The sequence below is a fragment of the Harpia harpyja genome, chromosome 2, assembly GCF_026419915.1.
Source record: "Harpia harpyja isolate bHarHar1 chromosome 2, bHarHar1 primary haplotype, whole genome shotgun sequence".
NCBI classification, from domain to species: domain Eukaryota; kingdom Metazoa; phylum Chordata; class Aves; order Accipitriformes; family Accipitridae; genus Harpia; species Harpia harpyja.
The window spans coordinates 3,334,997-3,356,377 of NC_068941.1; the positions used below are offsets into that span (position 1 = coordinate 3,334,997).

The 21,381-nt window shown below is 42.0% G+C and overlaps 1 protein-coding gene across 3 annotated transcripts in view; it reads left to right on the forward strand.

Annotated features, from left to right (window-relative positions):
• Positions 1–733: 733 nt before the first annotated feature.
• WRN (WRN RecQ like helicase) overlaps positions 734–21,381 on the forward strand; it is a 47,857-nt gene continuing 27,209 nt past the window's right edge. For 2 of the 3 annotated variants that reach the window (XM_052812952.1, XM_052812943.1), the window contains exons 1-14: positions 913–938; positions 2,473–2,587; positions 4,599–4,714; positions 5,678–5,823; positions 8,644–8,792; positions 11,076–11,225; positions 13,165–13,237; positions 14,194–14,302; positions 14,882–15,296; positions 15,978–16,058; positions 17,308–17,452; positions 18,684–18,759; positions 19,823–19,890; positions 20,268–20,376. In XM_052812952.1, coding sequence (XP_052668912.1) covers positions 928–938; positions 2,473–2,587; positions 4,599–4,714; positions 5,678–5,823; positions 8,644–8,792; positions 11,076–11,225; positions 13,165–13,237; positions 14,194–14,302; positions 14,882–15,296; positions 15,978–16,058; positions 17,308–17,452; positions 18,684–18,759; positions 19,823–19,890; positions 20,268–20,376 — 1,763 coding nt within the window. In that variant the 5' untranslated portion in view covers positions 913–927. Of the gene's footprint in view, positions 939–2,472; positions 2,588–4,598; positions 4,715–5,677; positions 5,824–8,643; positions 8,793–11,075; positions 11,226–13,164; positions 13,238–14,193; positions 14,303–14,881; positions 15,297–15,977; positions 16,059–17,307; positions 17,453–18,683; positions 18,760–19,822; positions 19,891–20,267; positions 20,377–21,381 lie in introns of all 3 variants that reach the window. The other variant, XM_052812939.1, reaches the window with a different exon arrangement.

The window sequence follows — 21,381 nt, forward strand, 5'->3', positions numbered from 1 at the left end:
GCCCCGGCCCCGCCCGGCCGAGGACGGCGGCGGCGGCGGCGGCGGTAGCGGCGGCGGCGGCGGCGCGGTGGGCGCCGTCGGCTCGCCGGAGGGTGCGCGGCCCGCCCGGCCCCGGGACTACATTGCCCACAATGCCCCGCGGCCGCCGGGCCGCCTCATCTACCGCGCATGCGCGTCACCTCGGGTAACCTCCCGCCGCCGCCGCCGCCGCCGCTGCCGCGGGAAGACGGCCGGCTCCGCGGCGCGGGGAGGCGGCTGCTTCGGTGACGTATTAACGGCGCGACGTGAGGCGTCGTGACGCTGAATGCGTGCGCCGCCTCTGGTGAGGAGCTTGGTGAGCAGCTTGGTGAGCCGGGGACGTCCGTGAGGGCTGAGCGGGGGGGGCTGAGGTGTCTCCGCCGCCACCCCCGTGCACAGGGGGGCCCGGGGGGAGGCCGGTGCGACGGTGGGAGGTGGAACGGGGCCGCCTTCGAGCCCGCCGCCGCCGCTCGGCTGGTCAGCGTCCCGCTGCCCGTCCCGGCCTGCTGCGGGCACCGCCGGGCCTTTGGGACCCCGATCCCTGTGGCTGGGGACCGGGAAGGGTTCTCGCCGTGACCTTCCCGCCTTGCGGTACCGGGAGACGGGGGGTGCAGGCGGGGTGGCCTCCCGGGATGAAGCTTCTCCCCCCCTCCCCGCCCTCAAGGGGGTTCCTGCTGCTCGGGTGGGTTTGGGGTGCTCGCTTCGTGCCCGCCCAGAGGTGAGGGGCGGTGAGGCTGCAATTTTTCCCTGAAGAAATACGAAGCTTTGGCCCCTGTGCGAAAACTTCGCTGTGGCTCCGCTGCTGGTGGTCCCCCGGGGATCCGTGCTAGCTTGGAGCACGTCTCATCAGTGTTGGTTGGCAGCTGCCCGTGCAAGGCTCGGAACTCACACGTTCAGGTGCTTGGCTTAATGCTGGCAAGGTGGGTGATGCCGTGGCGAGCAGTGCTTGCTCCTGTGGTGTAGTTAACAAAGGGTGCTCTTGAACTTTTAGCTGGTGTTTGGAAAATGCCTTGCTAGAGCTGCGAGGGTGGCAACTGGTGATGTGGGTGCTGCAGGGTGTCCGTTCTTTTTTGTTTCTAGCCTCTCTGCTGCTTTTTCTCGTTTCCAGCGCTTGCAGCTCCCAGGAACAGAGTGGCTCTAGTTGAGGCATCTTGCTAGTGGCTATTCTGTGTCTGTTTTAGTATTAAAATATTTTTTAAAGTTGTCTCTGAGGCGGCTGAGGTTGGTTATGCTGCTGCAGAAGTGGACGGGTAACCAAGGGAAAAATTCTGCCTGGACTAGATAATCAATTAAAAAATCAAAAGGTGTTTTTGAGTCCTGAAGAACTGAAATGGCATGATTGGCCTAGGATTTGTACTGTCTTGTTGGTGAGGAAGTGCAGCTGGAAGTTACATTTTTCCTAAGACAGTAGTGGTCCTGTTTTGTTGTTAAAGTGTATTGAGCACCTAGGGACTAGTGGGAAGAAGCAGGATGAGAAATTTCTTCTTTGTGAACTGTTTTGCTCCATCTCCAGGAGGATTTCTAAATGATGCTAGAAGCAGTCCAGGAAGAAGCTGGAACAGCTCCGATCCAGTCATCGTTTGCATCACAGCTAGGAAATCCTGCTCCACTTTCCTGAAAGGAAACCCCAGTCGTCAGGGCTGAAAATCTCCTGCTGTTTCAGACAGCGTGTCTTCCAAATTTAAATGTCTTCTAACTTTTCTGTGGAGTGCCTTCCCGTTCCAGGGGGTGCGCCCTGCTTCCTCATGCCCTGGGAATAGGCTGCCTCTGCTTGGTGAGCTCATTTTGTTTGAATCCCGGGCTGGCAAATTCGTAAGTAACCTCGGCCGTCATCTAGTCTGCACCACAGAGTTTAGCAGCACGTGTCTTGTTTGGCTGTAGTTTGCCCTAGAAATTCTGCATGCTTTTTATCTTGGTTGTGGGCTCACAGCCCGGAGGTCCTGTGCAGGGAATGCAGGCCTTGGGGCAGTGTTTGTCTGAGTCTGGTAGGTCTTGTTTTGAATTTGAATTTTTCCTGACTTCTATTTATCAGCAAATGCAGCTGACTGCTTTTAAGCTAGGTGGCTGGTTCCTGTGCTGTTATCTAAAACACCAGATTAATTTGTCTCATTAACGAGGGCTGTGCTCACCAGAGATGGCACTAGGTGTACTCTTCTCTTCGGAGTCACTGCTCTCCATAAAACTAGACTTAACTTCTTTCCCTAGAAGAACTTTAAGAGTTTTTCTTGGCTTTTGTCTTGTTTTTCTTACTGACGTGTGAGCAAGAAGATAATGCCTAAAGCTCTTCCGCTGTTTAATGTGGGCAGCTCTGTAAATGTCCATTCTTGTACACAAAGCATTTTAGGTTCAAGCTAGTGATCTTCCTTAACATTGTTCTGGCCTGATGATAATAACAGCTTGTGTCTATACAAACTATTGACTACTCTATTTTTTTTTTTTTTTTTAATGTAAAAGTAACAGAAATGTGGAAAAAATGAATAAAATGGATTTGCATGCTACTGGTCTGCAGAATAAATATCCGCAGTGGATGCTTACCCAAAACCAAGAGGGAGTTCTGGGTGATAAAAAGGTATGTCATCACATGGGGGAAATTTAGTTGGTTGCAGGCTGCATAATAGAACAACGTTGGACCGCATGCTTTTAGTTAGACCTATGCCTCCGATATTTGTGAATGCTTACTACTGTTTTGTTGTATGAACTGTAATTAAATTTTGGTACTCTTGTGTTATTACTGGTTGAATTAGCTTGTTAAAGTCTTTTTTTTTTTTTTTTTTTTTTTTTTAAATTAAAAGATCATGTATTGACCAAAGGCTGTTGCTATTATCTCTATAGAAATTTCTTCCTGACAATCTTGAATTTCAGTGGCAAAACCACCCAAGTATAAGGGAGCTTTTGACACATTGCTCACCCAGTATTGTGGGCTGTATACCAGCAAGGACTGAGGATTTTTGATCTATGTAGTTTGAGAGCTCAAAATGCAGTGACCTCAAGCTCTAGCCTGACAGGGGAGTTTGTTCTGGTAAGGCCCTCCAGCTCTCTGCATTTGCACGTCTGCAGTATTTCAGAAGATTTTGCAGCTCTGAGGTATCAGAAGAATTAATTGATCATCAAGGTTAAGTCCGTTTCTGGCATTCCAAGAATGTCAATGGGTCCTTGGATGGTTGTGTTTTTCCTGCACATATAAGCAGTTTCAGTATAAAATTTCCCACTAAAAAGGGCCTCCTCTTTTAACATGTGAAACTGGTTTAACAATTAGAAAACTAATTGTGAGAAGAGCAGGAAACTCAGTTCAGCAGTTTTCCTTCTATAAAGTGGAATTGAAAAATTAGTAGCATGGATATTAAATGTCAGTTAAAACCAACATGACTTTACTTCTCTGTGGTGCAGCCTGTGTACTGTGGCACCCTGCCTCAACAAGCTCTTTTGAGGAAGGGTTTTGATTAAACTTTCACCCTTCGTTAAGTGGAGGAAATATTTTGTTGTGCAAGCATAAAACCAGCAGTATCTTTGTTTCACAATCTCCCCCTTCCAGGCAACTTATTGTTTCTGAAACTGTATTAAAACCTGTTTTGGATATTGTGGCCTCTTTTGATTGACAAGATTGTTTTGTTTAAGTGTTTTCCGGTGGTATTTAACCATATTTGCTATTACTGGCATCGTAGCTTACTTGCGTGTTTTTGATCAATCTCAAGGTTTTTCAGGCAGGTCAACGTTACCAGAAGTATTGCGATTCAAGTAAGTTTATCAGTCAGTAACTTCTAGTAAATATGCTTCTGAAAGGCGGGGGGGGGGGAATGCCAACCTGAGTGTTACGATTCACCTTGCCTTGTGGGCTTAAATCTTCAGTTTGTAAACTTCTGTTCATCAGCTGGAGGATATTGGTCCTTTTCAATATTGCACATAGTTTGAAATCCATGGAGTTTACTTAGACCTTTGTGAAGTTCCTCACATATTATGTCTGCTAGGGTTAAGTGAAGTGGGCTGGCTGAAATGTGGGACTGTGGAAATGGGGAAACTGAGCTATTGAATACAGCTGTACCAAAATAGAGATGGGCCAGAGGTTTTTAGCCTGACCAGATTTGACTGACTTGAAAAATTACTTAAATTATTGTCCATTATTTAATTTTTTTTTCCTCAAATCTGAGGTGTGCAAGTGCTACAGCGTTTGAAGTAACATTGAGGGGGTTTTGACACTGTTAAAAGTGGATGTTTTCCCTAACGTTGTTCTTGGAAAGCTACTGTATTTCTTTGGCACGAAGAATCCAACTAGACTAAATTGAGGTGAAAACTCAGCCTGCACGATTTCAGTCCGAATGCTCAGAGTTATGCAAAGGAATCAGGGCATGAACCCGAATGTTTTTATAAAGGGGGGGGGGGGGGGGTCACCCTATTCTTAGTTGACAGTGATACCGGCCCTGCGTGTGGAGCGCAGTTCTGCTGCAAGGTTTCAGTAACCACCGGTGCCAGCCTTGCTGGGATACAGCATTAAAGCTGCATGCAGTGGTTGCAGTGCCGACACATCTCTGTGGCAAGGTTAGGTGTGGCCAGTAACCAAGCCTCTTCCAAATGTTGTTTGACAGAAACCTACTGTTCAGCAGAGTGTTTTGGAAGACGGGCTGCCATTCCTAGAGTTCTGCGGCTCTGTCATTTACAGCTACGAAGCCAGTGACTGTTCCCTTATTTCGGAAGATATCAGGTAATAGCTCTTACTCTGTGGTTTTTGTTTTTTTCTTTTTCGAGTGCTTTTTCCTTTCTGAAAAGGAATTGGCTCTTCTCTCTGTCTGCTTTTCCTGGGCTGGTTGTGCATCTGATGTGTCCAGAGGTCAACAGTTCAGCCAGAGAAAACGTCTGGTCATGTTGGCTGTCTTGTTACATGTGGGAAATGTGTCTTACTGGTTGCAAGCACAAACTGAACCTATTTCTCATGATGGTGAATTATCCTGTGAGGGAGATCCCTGGTTCGTCTACACTGTGTGGTGGTTTAAAAATACCTCTCCATTGTGCTATGCAGTTACAGTTTCCCATTTGGTCTTTTTGTGGGAGACGCCATCGCTGAACCTTGCGGTCCCTTTAAGCAGAAGCAGTAAAGGCTCTAACGCAGGTTCTTTGCCTTTCGCAGTATGGATAATTCCTTGAACTTCAGTGACTTCACGGGAAGTATGAGGTGTAAGAAATCAAACGTATGTGTTAATTCATAACTACGGACTGTATGTTTGGAAAAAAGGTACTACATACGTGATCCAAACAGATAATTATTTTTCCCCCCTTTTTGCACAGTACAGCTCGTGCTACTGGAGAAAAAAATTCTATACAAAACTTTCAGTGCAGTGGCATAGATAAAGAACAAGCTTTCAAGGGAATATAAACTATTCCATCAGCTTTTGTATCTGGCTATTGCCTGAGGCTTGCTATACACTACTCTTTGAATGCAGTAAGATCTGCTAAGGTTTGAAGGGTTTCTTGTAGCTTTTGGGACCAGCAGGAATTTCACCTCATTATAGTCTTGATTTTAAAATGGTTTCTGTGTCCTGTACCTGTGAAGGGAAAGATGCACTGGCTGTGACTCTCTTGATCATCTTTATGTAAGATGACTTAAGCCTGGTATTTTAAATACTGGTAGAAGAACAGTTAAATGTGAAGAATATCTGTTTCTTTTCAGGCAGAGTTTATCAAATGGGGCTGCTGTTGGATTTGATATTGAATGGCCACCGTCATATACTAAAGGAAAAATGGCAAAAATAGCTGTAATCCAGATATGTGTAACTGAGGAGAAGTGTTATTTGTTTCACATCTCTTCCATGTCAGGTACTGTAATTCCTCTCTTCTTATTAGTTAGGGCATGAGTTGCCCTCTGTTTCTTGTGATTAAGTTTGAACTTAAGCCTTGAGCAATAGCTGGTATTTCACACTACGTTGGATAGTAAAAATCCATCCTTCTCCCCTTCCCCGCCTATAATAAAGGGATTTATTCTTTGAGTATTGCCTATGTATATCAAGGGGGTCTTAGCCCAAGTCTTGCCCTGTGTGCTGGCATACAGCATTTTAGGTTCTGAACAGGGCAAAAGAATCTTTCTTGAGGATTATTTTTCTCTCTGGGAAAGAATATTTTAATTCAGTTTTAAAAAATTTAATTCCCTGCTCCTATAACGAGCTTTCTGTTTCATGCCAAAATAAACAACGAACCTAAATTTAGCAGGCTGTTTCTTTTTAATTTGGCTTCAATAACAAAAACCTTCAAAAATGATGGCTGTTGTGCTGTTTGTTCCCAATACCTGCATTTTGTGACATTGGTTTTCAGAAAGAATACTGGATACCTGGTGTGATGCAGCTGTGGGGAAAGAAGGGGGTGTGCTCTACAGAGTCTGAATTCATTATGGATGTGAATAAAAGCTTCCAGATAGGGGAAAATAGGAATGAGGGAAGGAGGCTGCAATTTTATAACCTTTGGTTTGAATGTTAGATTGGAACTATGCCTGTGAGATGTCTCTGATTTCCCTGGGGTGTGTATGCTGAGGTATAATAGCGATAATTTTAATGTTGGTGTTCAATCCTTTGTCATTTATAGCAAATGGGGTGGAAAATTTAATTGCTGGAGGCTATTCAATCCGGGAGGCAGAAAGGTACAAGCGCACAAAAGAAAAAGGTTTGAGGAAAGGAAGCTAAGAGAAGAGGAGTCATAAAAAGCTGAAATGATTTTGATTCTAAAAGTGAAGATGTTTGTGTGTTGACACTGAATACGATTGCATGTAGGGTACTGTGTGTTACAGCAGAAGATGGTGTTTTCTCCTGAATAATTTTCTAAAATTTCTGTTCTTGCCAATGGGAGATGTACCTTGAACTGCGTGAAATGTCAACGTTTTTACAGGAACCACAGCCAACTTTTGCTTATTATGCAGAATACATTCGATCTACAGAAATGTGGATGTTGGCAGAATTAGCCAGTTGGATAAGATTTACCATTTTTTGTTGCAAAAAATAATGCTTCCTTCTGCAGGAGGAAGAGAGTGGAGAGTTCTTGGACTCTGTATTAAGGACAAAAATTACATATATTTATCAGGAAGTTTCTTGATAGCTATCTTGTTTTTTACTTCTTTTTTTCTTGCAGACTTCTAAGAAAATGAGGCCTGTTTCTCAGATTGTAGCCTCTGTATAGTCTGAACTTAGACCTTTTTAGTTCATACAGTCACTTTTCTAGAAATGAGGTGGTGGAAATGGAGCACAAGTCCTCTACTGGGAAGTTACCATCCTTGAAGGTTTTCATCGTGATATTCTTAGGTGAAAATCCCTTGTTCAGTAAGTCAGCTGCATACGTTGCAGGCTTTTATTCAGCTCAGTTGTATTTATCTCCTCTACAGAGGATTTTCCATATTGTGTTATGGCTGAGGTGCTTTGGCAGTGTTGTAGTTTGTCTGCATCTTACAGCACTGGGCTACTACAGTTTTGAGGTTTTTTAACAGTAATTTTCTAATGCTTTGAATTGGACCTGCAGCTTCACAGTCCACAACACAGCTGATTGTGGCTAGAGTTGGAAAAGTGTTTGTATAGTGTGTCAGTGGTAGCCACGGAAGTGTGGAGGTAGTTGTGTAAAAATAAAATCAGTGATGCAAACTGATTGTTGAAGTATATAAATAGGTATTACAGTAGTGAAAAGGTGAAATTTGAAATCAGAACCAAGCCAGATATTAAGTACTATGTGTTTGTGCAATACTGCCTGTTTGTAGGTACTAGAATTACACTTGAGACTAATTCAGGGTATCCAGCTGTGGGTTCCTGAAGGTATGTATTTAAATAACATGCTCTGAATTTTAAATGGAAACAAACACAGAGGGGAGAAGAAGGCTGCTTTTGTTCCAAGTATGAAGTGTCTGTGGCTGTTCCCTCCTGTAGAAAACCAGATATGAAAGTTGCATGCTTTTACTCGGTCCTGTAAATATGAAAATACCCTTTGATGCAGGATTGCTGTACCAACAGTTTGGGATAAATTAAAATATAATACTTAGCATTTGTGTACTTCCTTGAATATTTCTTTTTCATACTTACAAGACTGACTTGCCTGGGCTTGGCGGAGGATCTGGTTGGTGAAGTCTGTTTTCCAAATGCTATTGTTGGACCATCTCAGCGTTAGCACTGAGTATGCCTCCACAGAATCCCGTGGCTATGGTTTGAACTGTTTCCTGGGAATGGGAAATGGCAAAAACTGGGAAGGAATAATGTGGACAATAGTAAAATAATACTGCATTTGGTTTCATGAGCATGTGATTCTGAGAATTAAAGTATCTTTTTCCAGTTAGAGGTTGCCTTTTTGTTATGTGGTTTAATGATCAGTAAGACAAATGAAATAAGGTGGTTTAATTTTTTACTTGATATATTTTCAGATGCAGAATGAATTTGTGTATTTCAAATATTTCTTTCCTGTTTGTCTGCAGATGATACATTGCAATCACTTGGTGTTTCCAGTTGTTCCAGAGTACAAATGGCCACATCAACAGAGCAACTTTGGGGGCTTTTTTTTCTAAAAGCACAGGTCTTTGCAGATGGCCTTTGTGCTAGGATTTTGTCATTTCCATTAGACTTTCTGGCATCTTCCAGTATTTAGTTTCTCATGTTTGGGCTTAATCTATTTTAGGTTTTCCCAAGGGACTCAAAAGACTGCTCGAAGATGAAACCATTAAAAAGGTTGGCGTAGGAATTGAGGGAGATCAATGGAAGCTGATGAGTGACTTTGAAATCAGACTGAAGAGCTTTGTGGAGCTGGCTGACATTGCTAATGAGAAAGTAAAGCTTAAAACCTTTTTGGTGTGGGAGGGGATCTGGTTATTGTGCTATACAAAAGGAGGCTTCCTTGTCTTCATAGGAGTTCAATTGTGATCGCAAATGTATTCAGTAGAATTAAGCAGTTATGTATTTAACTTATTTAAAAAAAAAAGAGTTTAAACAGAACTCTCAAGCAAGTCTGCAGAACTAAGTACTGTCTTTCAGTGAGCCAGTTCTTAATGAACATTTGTCCCCTTTCAGGTCTGTTCACCTTTTGCATTTACAAGGTATGGCTTTTTTATTCAGCTGCAGATAGATTTTCTTTACTTCTTAGTGATGGAAATTGCCAGATTGTGTCAAGTCAGGGTCCTAATGGTGATGGTGTACTTGTCCCAGTAACGGCTGAACCCTTAAAATAAGATGCAAGAAATGCTGCGGAGGCAGTGAAGGAGTGATGCCTGTTTGAAGGGAGGCAGCCTTCCTGCCAGGGCTTGCTTGGTGCTGGAAGGAAGCATCAAGGTCTTCCGTGAAGTTCTCCATGCAGAGGTGTTTGCCACATGATCTGGAGCTGTAGAAATATCTTTGTTTCCGTGGCTGTCAAGTTAGTGTCACCTCTGTTCTCACGTGGGTGCAGTTTCCAGCGCTTGATGACCCATTGTTTAGAAGTAATGTCGCACTTGGCACACCCTGAATTTCAGTGTAGTTGGATTTTGGTTAGATATTATTTGAAGTAGGGAGATCTGTGCCTTCTTATTAGGAAAGAGAGCAAAAGGTTCATTACCTTCCAAGTCATCCTGCCATTCTTATTTCTAGCATGTCCCTTAAAGCTTTTCTGTCTTCTTGTATATGTATATGTATCCTTACCTGTACTCGGTCTCTCCATGGACTTCTCTTTCATTCTGTGCTTTTATTTTTTGTTTGTTTGGTAGGACAGTAGCAACAATTGGAGTTGCCTGGTGGAGGACAGAGATTTATGCCTGCAAATACTACTACTTATACCTATCTCTGTTCTGTGCTTTATGTACCCTGTGTAATTAAATCACAGTGGGGGAGAGGGGAACATGATGTATCATCAGTGTTTGGGGCAGTGTTGTCCGTATGAGCAAATTTGACGTTTCAATTCCTAGTGGGTTGGAAGTTGTACAAATTAAACTGTTTTGCTCAAGCAATAGAAGGAGCTGTGTCTTTTCAAACTTGGAGGTTCCTCAGTTCGTGCGCCCACCCCCACCCCCCTTTTTTTGTCCCAGCATCCGACTCCAGAATAATTTGTAATGAAGATAAGCAATGTGATCTCTGATAGCAGCTTTAAAGTCTTCTGCTAAAGAGAAAACAAACCAAAAATAAACTTGAAAGTGAAGCTTGAGAGAACAAAGAATAGGGTTATACATAATGGCACAGTGTGAGGGGGAGGGCTGGGGGAACCTAAAATGAACAGTGGGTAGGGTTTTTTTATACCAGATTTAAGGGGATGAGCTGATAATGCTGTACTGCTGCTGTTAGGCTCAACAGTTCTGAATGTTTTGCAAGTGCTTGCAAGTTGGGATAGCAGAAGACTGTGCCCGTAAGTCCTGGATCCTTGGGGTCTGAAGGAAAGTTTCCCAAACCGGCTATTAAGACAAAAGCATGTAGCAACTGTGATTGACAAGTGTGATTACAAAAGCAATTGAAAATAGCAGTGTGGTGGGGTGACTTCTAGAGACTTCTGATGAACTGCTTCCCAGCACACTGAATAGTGGTTAGTGTGGTCTAGAACTGTGCTCTTTTGCTTGCACTTGGGTTCAGACTTGCAAAAGATGACAAAACACTCACAGGCAGACTTCAATATTCCTGTGTTTATATTAAAAAAATTCCTAGTGTTTGATACTGAGTTTCTTTAATTAGCAAGGCAAAAACCAGAAAAATCCTGGAGGAGAGAGGGGTTGCTGCTTAAGTCTATGGCTTTTATTTTATCAACCTGGAGACTACATTGTACAGCTGTTTCCTTTTTTTGGTAGTGTGACAGTACCACCTCACATTGTGTGTACTTAGCTGACCCTAATGCCATCCTTCCAGCCTGACAATGTAGGTATGCCCTCTAACAATACAGTTTCAGGGCAGGGAAGTACAGCTTTCGAATGGCCAAACTACCTTTTAATATGACGAGAGCAGAATTAGGCCTGGAGAACAGTTACTGCTTTGACTAACCCAGAGCTCTTTGTTTCTAATGAAGGATTAAGTACACTTTGCCGCTTCTAGTAATACATTCTGCCAGGTCCAATTGCTTTCCCCTTTAAACAAGACCTCTGGTTTTTGTTCTTTCCCCAGCTGAAGTGTAAGGAGATATGGAGTCTCAATGGTCTGGTAAAACACCTTTTCGGCAAGCAGCTTTTGAAGGATAAGTCTGTCCGCTGTAGTAACTGGGAGGAGTTTCCACTCAATGAGGAGCAGAAACTGTACGCAGCCACAGATGCCTATGTATGTACAAGAAGAGATCGCCATTCCACCTGTATCAATAAATTTGTTCTCTCCTGTGCTGATAGCTACTGTTTTTAATGCCTTTCTGCTACAGAACTTAATGAATGTAGGAAGACCCTGAGGATATGGGATGCTTAAAGGTGGAAATGCCACCAAGTAGGGTGCTGTACAATTCCTTGTCTGTTTTAAGTTTTCTAAACCTCACTGCCCATCCAGAGCTTCATAATATCTTCTCTGTTGAAGATGGTACTGCTTGTACCTGACTTTTATACTGAGATCACTTGAAGAGGATATTGTGGTGAACGTTTTGCATAGAAAATTGAATGTAGAGGGAAGAAAGAAACCCCATTCCACAGCAGCCTTGAGCCTCCCATGAGATCCTTACCTCTTAATGTTTCATGGTGTTGCAAGATTTGCTTTTTTATTGAAGTCTGTTCACAAAACAGAGCTCCTGGAAGTTCTGCTGTGCTCTGAAAGTGCCAAGTAACCCAGGCACCAGCAAGTATGCCTGAGGAATGTCTGTCCATTTGGACTCACTTCAAGTTGTCACCTCAGGGAAGTGAGTTTTAATGCAGCAATTGGGTGAATTTTATATCTGACTGTATGGAGTAAGTCGAAATTCTTACAGCGTGATTATCCCACATACGTGTAACATGGGTGATGTGTCTTTAAGTACAATAATTGCTTATGGAAGTGAAGAGTGGGCAATTATTTTTTTGGTTCCCTTGTCTGCAGGTATTTGCTTTAGTGTGTTAGCACTTTTGGATGTGTTTTTTACTGGGATTTTTGGTCATCGTTCTTGAGCTGCTTATGAACTAAAATCCTCTTAAATGTAATATGTGAGAAAATTAATAAGCAACTTTGAAGACAGACAACCTTCTCCAGTGGCTAACAGAGCAGAACCACAGTATGGGTTACCAGGAAGAGTAATTTAGTTGCATATGAATTTTTGTAGCTCTGTAGAAGTCTCTGCTTTTCACTATTTTGAAAAGAGCGTAGTTTTCCCACAGTTCTGTGAAGGGTTTTACCAGTACGCTGCTGGGTGCTGCCTGCTTCCTGGGAGAAAATTGTTCTTTATCGCAGCAAAATAAAACCCCCTCAGGCTTTTATTTCTGTGATGAGGTTAGATACAGGAAGGGAGGTGGGACAGTGGTCTCTGTTTTCTTTTCTGACTTGAGAAACGTTGCATATTTTTCTAGTTTAGTTAAATGTTAAACTGTGGAGGGTTTAGCACCTGTTAAGACCCAAGCCAGTAAGGAAAGGAACTCTATTTTTGGTGCCTGGTGCAGCTGCAGGAGCCAGCTTTTTCCAGGCAATGCCTCTTTCTTGCTATGCTCTGTTCACCTGGCCTGCCTTTTGGAGCCTCACAGGAAAACATGAGGGAGTAACTTGTTTCTTTCTTTTTCCTCCTTAAGATGCTTTGGTTAACATGTGCAGGCTAATTAGCACATTCCTAGCTTTAGGCTGTATTTTCCTGTTAGAACTTATTATTCATATCAAGGGAAATATTAAGCACACAGAATCTATCTTAGTGGGTTCATAGCTATTCTCTTGGAGCACTGCATAAAATCTGAATGAGGTGGAGCAGATGGTGAGACTGGGAGCGGAGTACTTGGAGCTCTCTATTTTCAGCTAACTTTATAAGATAACCATGCTGGGATCTATATAAGAGTATCCACTACAATGTGGACCACAAGTCAGGACTTTGCCTTTTGTGAAGCATTCTGTAAAACGTAACTTGGTTGTGATGAACAATGCAGTAAGGCAGACCATTGACCGTTGTACGGCATGGGCCAACAACTCGGAATTTGATGTTCGCAATGTATTCATGCTGTGGTTTGCTGAATTAATTCTTGGGTTTTTTTTTTTTTTTTAGTTTCTAAAGATGTTGTTTCTCTGCAGAGTACTGAGTACCAATTTCTTTCCCTTTCTTTTGCAGGCTGGCTTCATCATTTATCAAAAACTGAAAAATATGAATAACGGTGACCGGAAATTATTTTGTGTAAGAAGAGGTAAATGATAAGTTCAGGCATAAGGAATTCATTCAGTGTATGATTGAATATTCTATTTCCCAACAGGTTTTTTCGTAGTATCTTTGTGTCAGGATTGTCTGGCTTCTGGGCGATTAGAGATCGCTTCCGGAGAGCGCAGACTGTAAAGGCTCTTAGATGACCTGTGTTACCATGCTGTGTAGCTGTTTTCCGTAGTGATGTAGGCATGCAATATTGGTATGTTGTTTGTTTCTGTTGTATACAGAGATGGTAAGAATTCCTGCTGTCATTCTAGTTTGTTTATGGAAGCACTTCAGTGAGTTAATTTCAATTCTGCTGACGCAGGGACAAAAATCTGGTTTAAGAAGAAATAAGACAACAAAAAAAATAGATTTTACGAAGTAATGTGTTTCTTGAGGTGTATAAATAGGACAAATTTTTTTAGAGCAGCTTAGCATTATTTACTTGATTAGAAAAGTGATTCTAAAATCTTACATTTTGTTCACTTCCATGTTTCATAAGGGAAGTACTGCATGTAGGTTATGGTTGAAAAAGGGGGGGGGATTTTTTTTCCTTTTGTACTGGCCAAATTTTACTTTTCTAGCAAAGACAGAAGTGGCAGTACTATCCCCTTAATATTTCGGCTTTGGTTTAGGCAGCATATCTGCGTTAACAGCTCTTTTCTGGAAGCTGGAGGGTGTACTGGGGAAGGATGACTTTGTAATGGTCTTGTTCTGTGTTCTTTTTCCCCGAGCCTGCGTAACGGGCCACTGGAAGAGATGCACTGCTGAAGTACATGAAAGCTTAGCCTGATTCTGTGTACTTGATTTTTTTTTTTTTTTTTTTTTAAGCACAGGAAAAGGCTGTCTTTATCAGCTGTATATCTTGCAGAAATGCAGTTACTTGGATGGAACTTATTTGCATATAGATGTTAGACATCAATTATCATGAAATAACTGTGATGGCACTTCTTATAGATGACATGTCAGAGGTTGTGAAGGAGCGCTTGATTTCACTAGCTGAAGAGATAACGGACCTGGCTTCTCACATCCCTGACTCTTCTGGACAACTTGCAAATTTGCAGAGGTTAGGTTTTTGCCAGCCTGTCTCTACTTTACCCCTAAGATCGGTGTTTTGCTCTTGATCCACAAGGTCCCATGCAAAAAAATACGTGTGTTAACAGCTGTCTCTGTTACCTGTGACTCCTTTTCCAAGAAAAGAAAGCACAGTATGCTTGATGGGGAAATATTGTCTTTATACATAGGAACTTAAGTTTTCACTGGTCTAATTGCAATGGATTTGACAGTGAACTCTGCTGAATCTGTTTCTTCTTGCCAAAATGCACAGCAATACCTTCTTTTATAAATACTCGGGACTGTTGCATGACTACTAGAAGTCTGGAGACTTGATACCAGCATGGGGGCAATAGCACAAACAGTGTTTTCGGAGAATCTTTATAGGTTTTCTTCAGTGTAAAGAAGTTTAATTTTCTTCTCACAGAAGTGGAATGCCAATTGCATGTGAGTGATCAGCCTTTATATGTGAAGTTTTGGACAAACTCTATCTGGAAAAACAGACTACTTCAGAATCCTTAGTTTTATTTGTGGCTAAGATGTATGTAGTAACTGCCTTTATCATTTTGGTTTGACTTGTTTTACCTTCTAGGGCTGCAGAAATACTAGCTGACATATCAGAGAATGTAAATGCCTTAAGAAGCACGCTGTTTCGTTCAGGTTCCCCTCCTGTACTGGAGAGGAGCTGTGGTGCAACTCCAACAAATCTTGAAGCAGAGTCAGCAAACGTTGCAGCACAAAAAGTTGAAATGCCTGAATTTGCTAAACAACTTGAAGGCGACTTCAACATCTGCTCTGATGCTACACTAGCTGGCCTTTGGGAGGGAGATCTTAATGAAGAAGAGGCAGGGAGATGTAACACCATTGTGGAAGATGGGGCTGCAGCAGCCAGCTCTAAGGACAAAGCAGACGGAGATGATTTCATGTCACTAGATATTACTGAGCAAGAACTTCAAATCTTGGAATGTCAGGCTGCAAAAGAATTGGTCAACGAAGCTACACCTGAGGTAATAAGAAAAGCTCTCATTAATCATGGACACCCAGCAGAGGAAATGATCTCATCCTTAATTTTTCCCAAGACTTTAAAAAGTTCTGTTCCTGAGAGAATGTGAAGGTGGGCTGGAAGAGGGGCTCAGAGTCTGGAGGGTATTTGTGGAGATAGTCAAGCACTGAGATGCTCTTCAGTCACGTGATTGGAAGGATTAGTACTGAATACAGAAGCTCTAGATAGTCTGATTAGTTTTCCTTTTTCAGTTGCTAATATGTTATCAAAGAACTTATTGCAGTATGGGGACAGATTCTGTACCTCAGCATCTCTGACTTGGTCTTGAATAAAAAGCAGTTCTTTTTCTAAGGGATCTGTAAATAGCAGTCCTTCTAGTGACTGCTGAATGTGGATTGATGCCTCTTAAATCAGGTTATAATTTCCTTGTGTTCTGAGTGTTTGACACATCTGGTGATATTACTGGTTTTGTCTCTTACTACAGGGCCTTGTTATGTTCTAATATTTCTTTCAGATATTTTTTTAATGGGCAAGCTTCAGAGCTGAATGTTGAGGTTAGTTATTTTTGGTAAAAAGTAAAGGCATACAGAGAAATGATTTGTAGTATGTACAGAAGGTTGAAAAGTTGTGGGTAAAATAGAAATAACTTTGCTGATAAGAAGAAATTTTTTGTTTTTTTCCTTAGGAGGCATGCTCCACAGACAATGAACAAAATATTTCCTGTGTCATTGAAAGTGATGAAGAACTGGAAATGGAGATGCTTAAAGTGAGTGCCTCAGGGTTTTGGTTTTTTAACTTTTTTCTGTAATGATGATGCTCTTGGGTCACAGTGGAGTGTTGTGTGGTTGAGGGGAAGGAATATGAAGCAAAACGGTGTTGCTTACAGAAGGTGGACAGAAGACAGATGAATGTGTGGATACCTAAAGAATTCAATTTACTAGTGTTAGACTTCAATATCGCTTGCATCTTGCCACATCTTTACTTTACCAGCTTGGACTTGATCTACCCACTTAGTGCATTTGTGTAGATTATCATTCATAAACTGATCTACTCCAAGCATCATGCATTCAAACTCTTGTCCAAGGGGTTGAGCTGACAGGGCAGTTTGTGTGCTGCAGGTGCTGCTAACCTGGGCTGTAGGTGAAACTGCTCTGTAGCCATGTTTTGCAGACCTCTTTTAAAGTGTTTCTACTGGTATAACTTTAATTTCCTGAAATGAAGTTTTAGACGTTGAGTCTTATTTTTCTTTACCCTGGCTTTTTTCCTGATCCCCCAGAGTGCTGTATGTATTTCAAGTCAAATGACTGAACACTTCCACCAGAGCAGTCACAAGTGTTCCTGTGCTTGTACACATGTGAAGGTTAAGTGCGTTGGTTTCAGCTAAGTAGGAAGCAAGACTTAAAGGTGTGGGGAAAAAAGTTGAATTTTCTTCTAGGAAGGGACCAGGTCTCTTCTGGATGGTTCTCAGTGCTGCATGTCAATCTCCTATAAATGCAGTTCTGGTCAAAAAAGCTAACTTGAGTAGAAGGGGTTCAGTTAGTGTTCCTCCAAGTACCATGTTTTGGAAACAATGAGTGTAGCATGACATTGGGATCCCATCATTTCTCTTTTTTTTTTTTTTTTTTTTTTTTTTTGTGACTCATCTCCTAAGTCACTTCTCAGTGAAACTTGTGCCTTCATCTAGTTGAAAGTCAAAAAAAAAAAAACCCCAAAACCAAAACCCTGACTGTTGGTTTTATAAAATAACAGATTTTAATGTCTTAAAAATTTCAAAGACCTTTTTGCAAAGAAGAAACAAAAGCCATTGTTTTGGTATCCAGGAAGTGGCTCTTGGAATGTGAATGCTACTCAAAGTCATTTGACCACTGTGCTTTTCTTTGTGCTGTGTGCCAGTAGGTCTAAGTTTCATGCCATAAGTAGATAAAAACTCATGTGTCCCTTTATCGTATTACCTCAGACATGCATTGTATCTACCCTTTCATGCTCCAAAATAACTTTTTCTCCTGATTTCTCAGTCTTTAGAAGACGTAGATGATTGCAAAGGAGTTTTAACTGAAGGAGAGTCCAATAAAGCTAGAAAAACTCCTGACACAGAGTTGAACGTTGCACCAGGTGGTGAAGAAGATGAAGGCGTTGAGGAAGAAGAGGAGGAATGTTTGGGTATGTTTGGAATTATAGTGCATGATTAATTAAAAAAAACCCAACCCACTGTCTATAGAAGCAGACGTGGAAGCACAGCGACATTTTGTGCTTGGTTTCTTAAAGCAGAAAGTTAAAGCTCATCTGGGTTTCGAAAGGAGTACTTGTCTGTGTGTCAAGATGAAAATTTAAAGGTGTCCTTGCCAAAACACAGTTGACTTCTGCCACTATCAGTAGACGTTATGTATGCTTAATGGGAGTAAAACTGATCTGGGGATGTGGAGGTCATGCAGAATTGAGGGTGCCTATTCAGAACACAGCAGAGGGGAAGATGGTACCTCCGGTACATGCTTTTCTTCTGTTGTCCCACTACTGCTGCTTCGTGGTAGAATTCTTAGGAAATTCTGGCTTGGGGGTGATCTTGACCTAATGCTTTGGTGGTGGCCCTGTGGAGACAAATGGGGACAAGAGGCTGAAATGTGAGGTGAAATACACCTTGGCTTGTTTGGAAGGTGTGAAAGCTTTCTTCCCTGGTTGTGTAAGTTAGACTGTGGACCTTATCACTGAAAATAACGGCATCAGGCAGGAGAAGAGCCGCTTGCTTCTTCCAGGCAGAACGTGGGCTGCTAGATGGGGACGGATGAGTTAATTGTTGCTTTGTTCAGTTCATCTCTGAACAATAGCCAGACAGGCTGTTACAGGGAATGTGTGCTGGCCCAACAGACAAAAACTAGGTGGAGATGTCATGCTTTCTGCTGCTGAATGTTAATTGTAAATTTCAACAGACATCTTGAATATGTTTCTGCAGTGGTTACAGCAAGATCAGGGTTCCCTTGTGTGTCATTTTTGGACCATGACTTTGTTAGCAGCTTGCAGTGTTGGGTATTGATTAGCGTAACTTCAGTAGGGTCTTTCAAGGCATGCCTAGTAATACATCTCTAGTACCTCGTCTGAACATGTTCCAAATAATGCAGCTATGCGTTACAATACCTATTGCTTTATTATCTTATTAATCAAGCCATATGTTCTCCTTCTCATGCAGGGTCTCTGAGGAGCCTGTTTGCTTTTTTAATCCCTTATTCTAGCCCAAAAATATCTCTAGAGTTTGATACGTCTCTTATCACTGGAGTTGCCCAAATCCTAGGCCCTGGGCATCACTAACCATGAGCAGACTGTTGTCTGTCAAGACAGTGCTTTGTCTTTTAAAATTTAATCACTCATGATTTTTTTTTTCTCCTCTGTCCCACTAAAGATCCATTGCTGCCAGTACCCAGTGAAAGCCACATCACGTGTCTGAAGACTTATTTTGGGCATTCTTCTTTTAAACCGTAAGTGTATTTACTGTTAAAATGTACACTCTAGGGTTCATTTTCTTTCCCTTCTTTCAACTCGTATGATTTTTTTATTACTACTTATTTTAAAAACCACTAACAAATAGGACCTGTTCTAAATCCCTAGGAGAAGAAAAGCAGCCTTTGCCACAACAAGATGTCAAAATAAATCTTATGGAGTATTAACTACAATACTCTGCTCTCACAGTAGAGGATGAGCAGAGCATTAACTACAATACTCTGCTCTCACAGTAGAGGATGAGCTTCTTGGCTCTTCTGATGGCATACCTCCTGTGATCGAAGCTTTATTATGTCGGTTCTAGTTCAGGTGATTTAAACAGTGAGCAACAAACTGCACAAATGTTATTCTCTGTATGATAAACTTCCTTAGTCTGGTTATCCTTTGTTACGTGGCTCTAATTAAGGAGGGACAGGCCTCTATCTAGTGTGGTGTAGTCTCAATGCAGTATGTGGTTATGTACTCAAGCATTGCTGTTACAGTTCTTAAGTTCGATGGGAGTGGGATGAAATCTTCTTGGATGACTGGTGGTGGAACGCTTTCTGTGCAAGACACAGCCTAAGAGCAACACTTGGAGCAACTGTTTTACCCAATTAAAATATTTGGTAAACTTTTGGAAATGGGGGTGTGGGGATTTTTTTTAATTGACTACAGTTATGTACACTTGTGAGACCACAAAAGGATGAAAATTGATTGGCAAAATCAAGGTCCTGTTCAGAATCTCTTGTGTTGAAGATAACTAGTTTTCACAGTGTTTCTGGATCAGTTATTAATGTATGTGAACACGGTTTGTTTTGTGATCTTCTGTGAATGACTGTGTCAAATGTTGCTTGCCTTACTTAGAGATCCGCACTATAACACTGGTGGGACTATCTGCAGTAGTTGGAGTGTTTGAGTGGTTGCACTGTGCAAAGACAACACTCTATAAGGCAGCCAGAAGTGTTTCTTTAACCTCAAATTCAACTGAATATGCACTTTCACAGAATTTACATGTTATGTGTGGTGGCACAAGTAAGATATTCCCCGTTGCTTAATTTAAAGGGTCCAGTGGAAAGTGATCAATTCTGTTTTAGAAGACAGAAGAGATAATCTTGTTGTCATGGCAACTGGTAAGTTACCTTTACATCCTAAGAAGTGGTGAAAAATCTTTTCCTTTTTGGGGAGAGTAGGGCTCAAACTCAGAGACTGTCCATGTGGCTCATCTGAGCAGGGTGCCCTGATTGAGACTGTGTAAGTCTGAGCCAGCTATGCTGGCTACTTGTTTTTCTGTCCTAGCCTTTGTCGCTGACCTTGCTATAGGGAGGGGTATCGAATGGATGCTAACCATATTTATCTTGCATATTTGTTCCTCTATAGCAGAACAAATATCATCCTTTGGCGGGGGAGGAGGAGGGGAGCTCAACAAGGTGTTAGTATTGTCTTCTGTAGCTGTATGTTATAGCTGCATAGAAAGCATGATGTTTGAGTTCTGCCTTTCTTCTTTGAGGCTATGGAAAAAGCTTGTGCTACCAGTTTCCTCCTGTTTACACTGGATGTACAGGAATTGTCATCTGTCCTCTTATCTCCTTGATGGAAGACCAGGTGCTGCAGCTGACGTAAGTAATGCAGTAGTAACAAGCTGCTGCTGTATTGCCTGTGGAAACCCACGGATTCTGCTTGTGGCATTTCTTGGTGTTTAAGGTTGCAGCTTCGTACAGCAAGCTGTTTGTGTGTCAGCTGTAAAGCATATGTTTCTCAAGGAACACATGGAAACTGTGTAAATAGTCTAAGATCACTGGATTTGCCAGTTACGTGAACTGTAGGCTGAATTAGCAAAGGATCTATGCTGGTGGGTGGTTCCTGAAGGTGGATCCTTCTCAAGTATTTCTGGATTCACAGGCCCTTTTTTGTGCAGACCAAACTGATAGAGAAGCTTCACAAGCTATTTCAGTCTGTGAGAGTTATGTCAAAATTTGGTAGGGCTTCCTTTGGGTCTGAGAAGTAACATCTGAACAACATAGAGCTGGAAGCTGTAGGCCATTCGGATCAAAGTTATGGCACAGACTTTTAAGACAGACAGTGTAGTAGGTCTCCTAACACCTGGTCTCTTCACTTAAAAGGTCTGATGGGGGAACTAGTGGGTGACAGCGAATTGCTCTTACCTGAGCAGTTAGAGGTGTTGTCAAGATAAATCTCTTTGATTTTAATACCTGATAATGCTTTCTCTACGTGTACTTGCTTTCTGTTATAACAGCTATTCACTTCTGACGTTTTTTCCTTTAAGCTGTGGGGATCGTGCTGAGTTGTCTAGTTCGTTCCTGCCTTGTCCAACTTAGAAAGAACGGGTCTTTTGTGAAAGAGAGGATATGAAGTTTTTTGAAGTAAGGAATATCAATTATGTGTGGTGTTTTTTGCTGCACATCATGACTGTGTGCAGATGAGTGGCTGGAGAACCTAAGATGGCTCTATAGCGAGCTTCTAGACTGAGTATTAATCAGCAGGGTGTCTGTATGTATTCAGTAGCTTTTTTGGATTTTTATACTGTTTTCTTCAGTGGAAAGGGTTTTTTCACTACTTTCTCAGTGGGTCATTCATTTTGAAGGCTGAGGAGACTGAACTCC